The 12,880-nt window shown below is 45.2% G+C and overlaps 1 protein-coding gene across 2 annotated transcripts; it reads left to right on the top strand.

The window, feature by feature from the left end:
* The first annotated feature begins 337 nt into the window (after positions 1–337).
* Positions 338–11,478, top strand: TAL2 (TAL bHLH transcription factor 2). 2 transcript variants are annotated; one of them, XM_055579219.1, is made up of 2 exons: positions 338–1,726; positions 8,872–11,478. In XM_055579219.1, exon 2 carries the CDS (start codon positions 9,033–9,035, stop codon positions 9,348–9,350), a length of 318 nt encoding a protein of 105 aa, XP_055435194.1. In that variant the 5' UTR covers positions 338–1,726; positions 8,872–9,032; the 3' UTR covers positions 9,351–11,478. The 2 variants fall into 2 exon arrangements, with proteins under 2 accessions (XP_055435194.1, XP_055435195.1); XM_055579220.1 differs by having other exon boundaries at positions 338–1,394; positions 8,999–11,478.
* Positions 11,479–12,880: the final 1,402 nt, after the last annotated feature.

The following is a 12,880-nucleotide window of genomic DNA, read 5'->3' on the forward strand; positions in this document are numbered from 1 at the left end:
GCATCTCTGAATTTATTGTGCCAAATCCTATGCTGGTACCTTCAGAGAGTGTGATACCTAGAAGTTTGATTTATCAACCAGCATTTGAAGAATGCCTATTCAGTGGGACTGGGGAGACAGACACAAAAAATAAGTAAAATGTTACAACATAGGGGTGAGTGCTAAGGAGAAAAATAAAGCAGGGTAGGAAGATGCAGAGCCCTGTGTGTGTGAAGGTGCAGCTTTAGACCTTGTAGTCAGAGAATCTTCATTGAGAAGGTGACATTTGAGCAAAGAACTGAAGAACGTCAGCTCCTTGAGGGCAGAAATCTGTGTCTGTTTTGTTTGAATCCCAGTGCCTGTAATAGGCACTGGCTCATAGTAGACGCTCAGTATTAATAATTTCTGAATGAATCAAAGGCGGTGAGGGAGGGAACTACTTGGATTTTGAGGGGAGGGTGTTGCAGACAGTGGAAACAGACCATACAGAGTCTCCAAGGCAGGAGGGTGCCTGGAATGTTCATGAAACTACAGATGTCAGAGTGGCTAGAGCTGAGTACACTTCTTCCGCTTCTTCTCAGGCAGAGAAGGAACAGACAAGTCAGGTAAAGGGTATCTGGGAGCCAATGTTAAGACTTCAGCTTAATTCTGAGTGAAATGGGGAGCCAGAGGAGGGTTTTGAGTGAGAAGCAACAGGAACCTGACTTGGGTTTTCAAAGGATCATTCTGGGTGATGCTGGAGAATAGATGGAAAGAGGAAAGTACAGAAGCAGTAAGACCAATGAGGAGGCACTCTGGAACATGGGATGAATAAAACTGGGAATCTGTCCAGTGCAGTGATTGTTAAACTTATCTGTGCATGTTAATCTCCTGGGACACTTGGTAAAAAGGCAGATTTCTGACCCTATCCTCAGAAAACCTGATCTGGTGGTCTTGGCTGTGGGTGTTGAGGTCTATACCTTCCCTCACCCATGATTCTGGAGTAAGTGGTTCTTGAACTACAGTTGGGAGACTCACTGGGGCTTAAATGATTGACATCTGTTGAGTTGATGAGTTAACCGTGGGGCACGCACTTCCGGAGGTTTGTAGCCACTGTAGAAAAGGGTTGGTAAGTTGCCCTCCGGGGTATGCTGTAGTCCGGGTGAGTGTCAGGACCCCCTCGCGTCCCCAGACGTTACACAAAGCTGGCTTCTCCTTCCGCCTCTGCTCGGTTTCTAGGGCACAGGGAGACTGGTCCCGGGAAGCTGGGATGTTGGGGTGGAGGGTGGGTATGGGAGGGACCTGCGGGAGTCTAGGGCGGGGAAGGGGCCCCGTGGGTCCCTAGACAAAAGGCGATGTCTATAAAGGCTGGGGCGGAGGCGCAGCGCCCAGGCGAGGGCGATAACTGCGGCGCGGGCTCCCTTTTCGGAGAGGAGGTGCGTGGACTCCAAGAGGGTTGGGGGCGCTGCTGGGTTTGGGCGCCAGCGAGTCTCTGGCGCAGTTCCCCAGTCTGAGCCGCACTCACCGCGGAGGACAAGGGTGTGGAGGTGACTTGGTGGCAGCCACCAAGGCGACTCGGTGAGAAGACGTGGGGACTTTCCGCGGAGCAGAGGCCGTGGTGCGGCTCCGGGGAGCCTAGCTGGTACCTAGCGCGTGTCCGCGGGGCTGCTGAGCCTTGATATGTGATGTCCCGGACACCAAGGAGCATCTCCGAGGGCCGTCTTGGCAGCTTCTGAGCTGGGGTGAGCGACTCCTGGAAACCTGGCAGGTGCGAAACTATAGATATTTCTCCAGAATGCCTGAACTTAGTCGCAGGGCAGGCGCTGCAGGCAAGGGGAAGCAAGAATAAGAAAAAGAAAAAGGGAAAAGCTGGGAAGTGAAGCGGTCAAGGGCAGCAGGTTGGGTCGGGTGGGCGTGGGGCGGGAAGGCAGGTGTAGAGCGCTGTTCTGAAACAGGTGGCCCTCCCAGTGCACCGGGAGCCCACCCAAAGATCCGCATTCACAGTAAATGCACTTGTTTAGAACATCAACTTGCAGAGCTGTCTGGTGAGAAAAGTAATTGCATAATAGCACATATCATGATTTATATATATATATATAGAGAGAGAGAGGATATATTATAATAGCACACACCAAACTGGCTACTGCTGGGGAATGAGTTTGAATAGGTAGATGGATAAGGGAGGGGGACTTTTTTGGCGTTATCACTTGTGTACCGCTTGATTCCCCGCACCACCTCCCAGCACCCCCCCTCCCCCCCCCGCCCTAAAGTTAGCCTGTGTTACTTTTATAGCAACTTCTAAAGGCAAAGCTGTGCCTGGTGTTTGAGGTTAGGCACCTTCCCCAAACCCAATTGTATAAACCACCCTTCACTACCCTCCTTCTGTACCATGTTTTCACTTACTTTTCAAAGAGAGATGAAAGAGGAGAGAAATACACAGGACCAAATGCCAGAAAGAGAAATTTAACATCTTATGAGAAAAGAGCAGTGTGAGCCTGAATGCCTGGCACGGGCCACCGTAGGAAGGTTAGCTGTCTGTAACGCCTGTGCTGCTGCCTTTCTGGTTGACCTGGGCTCCATGTCCAGAAAACATCCACACGAAAAAGCAGCACCTGTTACAGGTAGTGGTCACCTTCTCAGGGGGCACAATGTTCTTTTCTCCAGCAGCCTGTTACCTTCTGTGGTATCGAAGTTTGTGCTCACCTATATTCCTGTTCAATTTACTGTGACATTCCTCCTATCCAGGCATTCTTAACCTTTGGCCCATGACACTTACCCACCCAGGGATGTGTGGATAAAACCCAGGGGATTCTAAATTACATCTTTTCATCTACTAACCTTTCAACTAAACTGAGCATTTCCTTTATTTATGAGTGTTTATGTTTATTATGAATAAAGTACAGTGGCGGAAGCAGCGCTGATGCCTTTTGTCATCAGGAGAAATCACAGACACTTTCAACTCTTGTTACAGATGTTGCTGATCTTCCGAAAAAATCACTTACCAATCACCAGTTAGAAACGATGGTGACAAATCTAATTATTTAATGTGTTAAAGTGAAGCATAGGTTTTATTGTTTTGAATTGTAGAAGTATTTTCATACCTATGAAGTAGAACTGGTTATTTTATGTGTCCATGTATTTTAATTCATGCCTTTTAACTTCATATTCTGAGAAGACTTTTCCCTTTATGTATTTGAAATAATTGTTCTGAGATGAAATCTGTCCCTGGGCTTCCCCGGCCCCGACTCAGCCGGCGTCAGTGGTGACTCAGACTTGGGACACAGGCTCTGCCACATTGGGCTGTGTGACCTGGGACAAAGAACGGCACCTCTGTTTCAACATCTATCTGATGCTCTCTGATTCTGTGGCATCTGGAGTATTTTTTAAGCTCTTAAAGTACTCTGAACCAAGAGTACTTTACTGATCATTGCAGCGATCAGTACTTGCAACAGGAAAAACACTAAATGCCATTTTCCTTTGATTTAATAAATACTGTAATAATTTTCCAGTGACCTCTACTTTGAGTTTTTGCAGCTTGTTGAATCACTGATTTTTATTTCCCAATGTGGAGAAGGAGAGTAACACACTTGAGGATAAATCAACAATTAATTATTAAGCACCTCCTAGAATGGCAAGGCTGCATTTCAGAAGCCTGCCTTCTCTCCTCCCTGTTTCTGCTTCTCACAATAGGATGGAGCTTTCTCAGAAGAGAACACCAGTTAGTTTATCCTGGCTAATCTTTTCTTCCCAGCTTGAAAATGAGCCTCCCGTGGGACTAGTGAATAAGCTAAAGCCTCTTTTGACAAGAGAAGCTTAAAAGTAACTTTACTCCTACAGTCCTGACTGCAAAGCAGCCAGTTTCAACGTGAGCAAAACTGGATGGTCTTAAAAATTCCCTTGATTTAGGTTTATACTTTCATATTTTAGGTATAGTTAGATACAGGTCCGACAATGCTCATTGTAGATATAAAGGCCAGGTTAGACCCTGGTTCGATTCCTGGGTTGGAAGGATCCACTGGAGAAGGGATAGGCTACCCACTCCAGTATTCTTGGGCTTCCCTGGTGGCTTAGCTGGTAAAGGATCCACCTGCAATGTGAGAGACCTGAGTTTGATCCCTGGGTTGGGAAGATCCCCTGAAGAAAGGATAGGCTACCCATTCCAGTATTCTGGCCCAGAGAATTCCATGGACTGTATAGTCCATGGGGTCGCACAGAGTCAGATATGACTGAGCGACTTTCACTTTAGGTAGATAAAGGGCAAAGGCAGGGCATCGTGGCATTTCAGCACAGAAAGAGGCCTTGGGTATCACCCCCTTCAGATTGGAAGTCCCCTGGATTGCCTGAGTTAGGTGCTATTTCTCTGCTGCTACAGACCCTGGGCTTCCTGCCGGGAGCCGGCATATTGCATGTTGAGTGCATATTGCATATTGCATATTGAGTGCAGCACTTTCCACAGCATCATCTTTCAGGATCTGGAATAGCTCAACTGGAATTCTATCACTGCTGGGAACCAGCGTGAGGAACTCCGCCCATGACAAAGGTCATGAGGAAGGAGGCTCAGCATACGCAAAGGCGGCATCAAGCCTCAGGAGTCCCCCTGGAAATTCTCGAGCATCTACCCCCAAAACCAGAGTCTGTCTACTTTCTGCTTTCACCTACACCTCTGACTTTACGGGGGGCTGTCCCCCACTACCTCTCTCTGAAAAAAGAGTTAGCTTACAGCTCCAGTTAATAATTCCTGGGTGTGACAGTGTTTAACCTACAAACTCCTTTGGAAATCCTCTAGCCTGCCTGAATAGGGTTTTCCGGCCACATGTGATTGTTCAGAGCCTCCCAACTGTGAGAAGCAGGAGATGTTCTAAACTGTCTAAACACAGATTCCTTTGAGTAGTTAAAAGATAGATTAGAAATTGTATTGGTGAAGGGTTTTTCACTTGTTGGGCCAATGTTTGCTGCTAAGTCTCCATACCCCTTACCTACTGGGTCCTTGGCAGTGTATTGATTGATATAATGGGTGTATAGAAATGTAAGTAGTAGCCTCAATGTTTGTAACCTTGGACCCTTGAGTTAATTCTTTTCTTGATTGAGCCCACCTCACCTTTGCCCTATAGGAATGCAGCTTTGTCCAATGCCTTTTTGGAGGCTGGTGCCTGACTTTAGAATAATCACCTTTAGAGAAAAATAAGTTTCTTAAAATGTTAACAGGCCTCCGGGCCAGAAGATGATGTCAATCACCTGAACTTTTGCATATGATAAGTTTGAAAGCCTGGCTTCGATTAGGACCAGGAACTGCTGTCCTTGCATGACTCCACCCCTTCCCCCATTATCCTCTATGCACAACTTAAGGTATAAAAACTACTTTGGAAAATAAAGTGCGGGCCTTGTTCACCGAAACTTGGTCTCCCCATGTCGCTCTCTCTTTCAAATTCTGGCTGAGTCTCCATCTGGACTGCGGAACCCGCCATGCTTGCTAATTATGCCTGGGCTTCTAAGATCCAACTGGGGAGGCCTCAGTGTCTCCTCTCCTTCGGGAGAACGAAGGACGCCTGCGGCCTACATAAGTGGTGCAAACTTCTTGTCTTGAAGTTTTATTGGTCTCCCGCGTAAACCAAGCTACTCAGCCTCTTTTCTCCACTGAATTTTCCTACTGAGCTATCCTCATTCTATTACTCTTTATATCTCTGAATAAATAAATAAATAGGTCGCCTATGCCATCTCTCCTTCGAATACCCTGGATCAGCCGGGGCTGGACCCCGGCAGCTTCCCATCTGTGTCGTAGGGCAGAGGGTTCCTCAGTGTCCAGCAGCCAGTACAGTGTCGGGCGCATAGGGTCAGTAATTGTTGATGGAAAGTTTGGAGTACATGTGACTGTATTGGATCATGGATCCAACCAGGGTGTCTCTACAGAGATAGAGGAAGTAAACCTAAATGGCTGATGGAGGAAGCTGGAGGGGGCCTGAGGTCAGCCAGTGAACTTGAGCTGCCATGATTCTGCTCACCACTGGCTTCTCAGCACAGCACTGGCCTCTCCTACCTGGGCAGAAGCAGGAAAGTCAACAAGAACCTGCATGGGGAAATGTCCTAGGGGCATATATCCTTCTAGCTGATATTTTATGTAATATTAATATTTTGTCATTCGTAATCCCCTAAATACTGCTTCCTTCTTAAACATAGTTTTGCTAGGGCTCAGAGCTTCTGTTTGGAGAGTAAGGCAATGTTCTTAGCATTAGCCACACAGGGAGATCGTGTGGCGGTGCACTGTTGGGACCTCACTTCAGGAAAAAACTTGCAGTTCAGCTGCGGGGAGTGCAGTTAGCTGACAGCCATCAGTAGCAGTGCTGACAGGACTCAGGACTGGGCCTCCATTCTTCAGGTAGCCCCCAGCCTATGAGGGAGTGTGGCAGCGCTGCTGGGACCTGGTGATTCTTGCCCGATAGGGTCTCCTTCACAGGCACCTTTTGCCTCAGAGCTCCCTGTTGGGTTGGCTGCCAATTTTCCAGTTCTGTACTGCAGCCTGAGGCTTTTCTGACCAGTCCTGCAGCCTCCCTGCTTTGATTTTGCAAGTGTCAGATCTGCGTTGTAGTCTGAAGACATTCTTGGCCCAAGTCTTTCTTTTCTTTTTTCATCTTTCACAGGCCTTAACTCCCAATAAACTGCTTGTACATCCAACTCCAGCTTGGCATCTGCTTCCTAGAGGACCAAGCTGATCCACCTGGGGAGTTTTAAAAAATACCAATGCCCCCAGAAATTTTTATTTAATTGGTCTGGGGTGCAGCCTGGGTGAATCCAATAAGCAGCCCAAGTCAAGAGCCACTGAAATGGAAGAAAATTTCTGGAGCAGAAGTTCCAAGTGTTTATTAAGTTAGAAAAGGATCTGGTTTCTCACAAGTCGCTAGGGCTTCAACATCATTAGGTCCTTTTTGAATAAAATGGGCCCACCATTTCATACCATAGGTGCCAATTTGTAACCCTCCAACTCCTTCCTGCAATGGTGGGCCGTTAACACAAACAACAGTTGTGGAAGGAAGCTGGCATTTTGAGAGGCACCTTCCAATTTCCTGATATTCTATATGTTGCTTTTATGTAACCTATGTCAGATACTCAGTGTTTACCTACAGACTCATATCCTTGTGTGTGCATGCGTGCTCAGTCACTTCAGTCATTTCCAATTCTTTGCGACCCTATGGACTACAGCCTACCAGGCTCTTCTGTCCATGGGATTCTCCAGACAAGAATATTGGAGTGGATTGCCATCCCCTCCTCCAGGGAATCTTTCCGACCCAGAGATCAAATCTAAGTTTCCTACATCTCTTGCATTGCAGGCAGATTCTTTACCCATGAGCCACTTGGGGAAGCCCCTTATATCCTCAGAAAAGCCCAAATAAAAATAGAAGAAAGGTAGAATTTAGGGAAAAGTTCAGCAGCATTGACCTGATCATTTTGGTCTTGACATGATCCTTTGAGACTTTTCTCTAGTCAGCAAGTGTCTCTCTGGATTTGGCCCTTAGTGTGGGACCTTGTCCTGTGATTCTTAAGTGTTTCTGTATGTGCTGCCTTCTCCATCAGGCCGTCCGATAAGCTCCTTGAGCACAAATATCCCATCCAGCCAAGTCCACAAGCCCAGCTCACAGCACAGTGCCTAGCACAGAGCAGGTCTACAGGAAGGGTTAAAATAAAGGAACAAAGGTGGCAGGAGCCAGGAGGTTGTATAACCAGACTTGGTTATAGAAAAACAAGATATTACCTTCCCCCTAGTATTCACAATTCAGTATTTCACAAGTCATTTTTATTTATAAACATATTTTTGTTGTATTTATTCCTCAACACTTTTATAGACATTATCGTCTGTCAGGCACTGTTGAAAGTGATTTACAAATATTAAGCTTATTTAATTCTCCTAATAGCCTTTGTCAACCACCAGTGGCTGCAGGGGTTCAGCAAGGGAAAGATATGGGAGGCTCTGGGATGGCCTGGAAGGGTTTGTAGGAATGGAAAGGAGGATTTATTCTGCTCTTTAAAGATTGTGTAGAAATAGGCAAGAAATCAGTGAGGAGGGAACTCATGGGACAGAAAACGCAAAGGTATGGAATTGAGAATACGTACTACTCCTTGGGTGGGGGATGGTGGCGTGGGGAACAGGAAGGGACCCTCTGCCCAGGTTGCTGAGACTGGAGCAGGTGGCAAACTGGTAGCCATGAGCCAAGGGTACCGAATGTCTGGTGCTGGGTTTTGGCTTATTTCCTGATGTGCCATAAACATTGCCATTGATGTATGTTAATCCAAGCCACCTGAACAAAGGGGCCCGTGCCTCTCAGAGGAAAAAATGGCACAATTAGGATTGGCAATACGTGATAACAATCACCTCGCCAACGGTTGGAAAGGTCATCCAGATTCAACCTTGGGGAGCCCGGCTATCTTCTGCAGCATCCATATCAAATTGTTGCCCTTCACCTGCTCCTTTTCTTTGTTTGTCATGCTAAATAACCCCATTGCTATTCTTCATATAACTGAACTTCAAGATTCTCCATCACCCTGTTCATCCTCCTCTAACTGTGGTCTGGTCCAGACGTTTTAGCTCTTGCACAGTGCGCCCAATCCTGCAGATCAAGTCCACCAGCCAAAAGGGTTGTACTGTCACTGTCTTCATTGCAAAAGTTATGTTGTAAATGAAACCTACGATCGCAGCCCCCTCTCCCTATTAACAAATATATATTTTATTCTCATGTGTACTCAGTCCTACGCTGTGCCTGATTCTGAACGCTTAGGAAGAGTTGGTTATAAAAGAAGTAATGGGAGTATTAGATAAAACCACCATTTTACCCAGAGGCTTCGAAACAACCAGGGAGAGAAAAGATGACAGGAGGTGTTCTCACCCTGCCCTTTCTTCTGCCGCATTTTCTTCTCTTGTCACAGGAAGATCCACAACACCTGGAAATGAGGCAGCACATACCCTAAGATCTGGGTGGAGAAGATGAACAACTCAAGCTCCTGGCAGGACATGGGCTACCCAGCAGGCCTCTGACAAGGTGTTGGCCCTCAGGGCCCTTTCTCTTTCCTGTCTCAGGAACTCCAACATGACCAGAAAGATCTTCACGAACACCAGGGAGCGGTGGAGGCAGCAGAACGTCAACAGTGCCTTTGCCAAGCTGAGGAAGCTCATCCCCACTCACCCTCCAGACAAGAAGCTGAGCAAAAATGAAACACTTCGCCTGGCCATGAGGTATATCAACTTCCTGGTGAAGGTCTTGGGAGAGCAGAGCCTACAGCAAACAGGCGTGGCCGCTCCGGGAAACATTCTGGGCCTCTTCCCCCAAGGACCCCACCTGCCAGACAGGACTCTCCTTGGTAACTACCAGGTTCCATCACCCGGCTCAAGCCACCACGTTCCATAATAGTGGGGCTCTGGCTGTTGTGACCCCAGGCAGCACTGGTTCAGAAATCACTAGCTGTCAACAGCCTTTTTGCAAGTATCAGAGTCAGCATGAAGAATCATTTGTGAGGCATGAGTTCAAGCTTCATAGGAGGTGTCTCATGGTCAGCTGCCGAATGCTAAAAGGAGGCCAAAAGGGAGGTGGCCGCACACCCCCTTCCCTGGGGGCTTCAGGCAGAGCAGCCTGTATCTGTTGATTTTATAAATCCAGGTTCCTGCATAAGATGTTGTTTTTGGGGAAAAAAAGACCCTTAGACTAAAATCTGGTTTGAAAATCACTGCTTTATGTAATATGTTTTCAGTTGTAAGAAGAGCTTCCTCGTAATGGATCGCAGATGGATGAGTAGAAAATGCTGCCCTCTGAACATATTTTAAAGTTTGTTCTGAAAAATGAGGAGTATTTGATCAAGAGTAAACAGCATAAGACAAATGAAAAGATAGCCCTTGCAGAAACCAGCCTGGAGACTTGTGGGGAATCTGTGGATAAAAGACCCTTCTGACACATGAGGACCACAGGAAGGCCGCAGATATGTGCAGGAGAGCTCTGCATCCTCTATCTCTATGGAAATGTGAGGTGTCACTTGCATTGGACCACGAGTATATGTATTATCACTAAAGCCAAATGGTAGATTATACCTATGAGAGGAAAGGACATAATTTGTGAGAGTTCATGGTTTTCTTATGAAAAGAATTTAACTAAAATAGTTTTCCTAATCCTTTAGCTTCACATGTCAGGTATTAAAAACTTTTAATTCAGCATGAGTTCTTGATGATTTAAGACCTGTGAAATTCAAATAGAATGATGAAAATCTAAATATTACCATTTAACAGCTCATTTAACAGAGAGCTTAACAAAAGATTTAGAGTAGACAATAGGAGTGTAATACCAGACTCTAATGAATTGATGGATGTGTGATTTGTTTTCCCTGCTGAGGAGCATTAGCTCAGTTTTACACTGGGAGGGGTGGTGCCCACAAAAGAATGAACGATGTGGATCTGGCAGAACTCACAACCATATGCCACCATGATGATGCTTGGATTCAAAAATGAATCCCATAGTTAAGTCCAGAATACAAATAATGTCATTTGATTGTCTCTGGAATGTTTTATTTTCCCAAAATTCTTGACAGAACATTGGTTTTAAAACCTGAACTATAGGTAGGAGATTGATGGGTTTGAGATTATGTATATACAATAGAGGAATTTAAATTTCCTGCCCACTCTAGAAAGAAGATATTCAATTTATGAAAGGCTGAAATGAACCTCTTTGGTTTGGTGATCAGACGAAATCTGGATGAGGCATCCTCAAAATCTCATTCTCAAAACAGCAAGTTCATAATGTCATTAAACTCTACACAGCATTCACACTTATGGCACAATGCATTTATTAAAACAATGCATTTAGGACTTCCCTGGTGGTCCAGAAGTTAAGACTCTGCACTTCCAATGCAAGGGGTGTAGGATTCCTGGTCAGGGCACTAAGATCCCACATGCCGTGTTAGTTAGTTAATTCAGTCACTCAGTAATGTCTGATTCTTTGTGACCCCATGGACTGCAGCACGCTAGGCTTCTCTATCCATTTGTAACTCCCAGAGCTTACTCAAACTCATGTCCATCAAGTAGGTGATGCCATCCAACCACCTCATCCTGTGTCATCCCTTTCTCCTCCTGCTCTCAATCTTTCCCACCATCAGAGTCTTTTCCAATGAGTCAGTTCTTCGCATCAGATGGATTGGAGCATCAAAGTATTGGAGCTTCAACTGAAGCATCAGTCCTTCCAATGAATATTCAGGACTGATTTCCTTTAGGATTGACTGCTTGGATCTCCTTGAAGTCCAAGGGACTCTCAAGAGTCTTCTCCAACACCACAGTTCAAAAGCATCAGTTCTTTGGCACTCAGCTTTCTTTATAGCCCAACTCTCACATCCATACGTGACTACTGGAAAAACCATAACTTTGACTAGACAAACCTTTGTTGGCAAAGTAATGTCTCTGCTTTTTAATATGCTGTCCAGGTTGGTCATAGCTTTTCTTCCAAGGAGCAAGCATCTTTTAATTTCATGGCTGCAGTCACCATCTGCAGTGATTTTGGAGCCCAAGAAAATGAAAAAAAAAAAAAAAAAAAAAGCATGCTGTGTAGCATGGACAAAAAAATAAATAAGGAGAATAATAAAATAATTTTTTGTAAAAGAAACAGTGCATTCTTGTGTGTAGGTCCTTTCTTTAAACTGCATTCAATAAACATCACCACAGACCCAGAGTAGTCCAGGCAAACACATAAACACAGAAACCAGGGGATTCCCCCAAATTTGCATTTCTTTCTCATGAGCTTTTATTGTTCTCATGCGCTTATGTGGACTTAAATTTGTCCCCAAACTACCACGTGATATCACATCTCAAAACTCTGGTGACAGTTGTCAATTGAGTAATACTGCTTATTCTCTCATCTGGCATTAAATCATATTAACACTTTTGACAGTATTTTTGTATTGTGCTGTGCATCAGTCATATCCAACTCTTTATGATCCCATGGACCATAGTCCATCAGGTTTCTCTGTCCATGGGGTTTTACCAGCAAAAATACTGGAGTGCATTGCTATGTCCTCCTCCAGGGGATCTTCCCGGCCCAGGGATTGAACCTGGGTCTGTCTCCTGCATTGCCAGTGGATTCTTTACCACCAAGCCACTAGTAGCTTCATTGGGACTGTAGCCGAGGAAGGCACAGGAGACCTTTTTGTGTGAACATAGGATTTTACTGCTCTTCTCAGAGTGAGTGCACTTCTCTGCTGTTGGGGCCTTGTCTGCTGTGCTCAGGGGGCCTTTCCACTGAAATGTAACTGAGTGCCGCTGAAAAGTCATGAGGAGATTGAGTATCATTAAATTAAATGAGGGGAACAGTTTTTTAAAGAAACTCTACAGAAAATTCCCATGATAAGTGAATAAACATTTAATGTATTATTTAATATAATTCATCTCAAATTATTTCTTTTGCAAGTTGAGTCTTGGGCTGTCAAGTTGTATTAGGTTAAAGTGACTGTCAAAAGGAATTGTAGGTACCTGTGTATCAGAAGCTTGGCAAGGTACACATGAGACTGGAAGCTAATTCTAAAATCACTCCACAGCTTTCCTTGGTGTCCTATATTTACAGCTGACTGGAGTAGTAGGAATTTATGGTTCAAATGAATTATAGTTCACTGATGGTACATCTCTTTATGGATCATTTGAACCCAACAGAAAAATTTAGACCAATTATATCACCTATGCTTCCCTATTACTTGTTCTGCTATGGACACCACTGAAAGCTTCCAGAAACCAGGTATAACAGGTCCTTTTAGTTATATAGATCATTAGATTGGCTTGTTCTACTCCTCACTTTACAGAGGAGAAAACAGTCCAGAGGGTTTTGAAGTAACTTTCTAGTGGTCACATGGACAGTTAGTGGAAACCCAGAACATAGTGCAAGATCTCCTGACCCAGCATCCAGTCTATTCA

Source organism: Bubalus kerabau, chromosome 4, assembly GCF_029407905.1.
Source record: "Bubalus kerabau isolate K-KA32 ecotype Philippines breed swamp buffalo chromosome 4, PCC_UOA_SB_1v2, whole genome shotgun sequence".
Taxonomy (NCBI): domain Eukaryota; kingdom Metazoa; phylum Chordata; class Mammalia; order Artiodactyla; family Bovidae; genus Bubalus; species Bubalus kerabau.

Excerpts from the sequence above, each read along its gene's own strand:
- TAL2 (XM_055579219.1), top strand. The coding sequence starts at position 9,033 with ATGACCAGAAAGATCTTCACGAACACCAGGGAGCGGTGGAGGCAGCAG.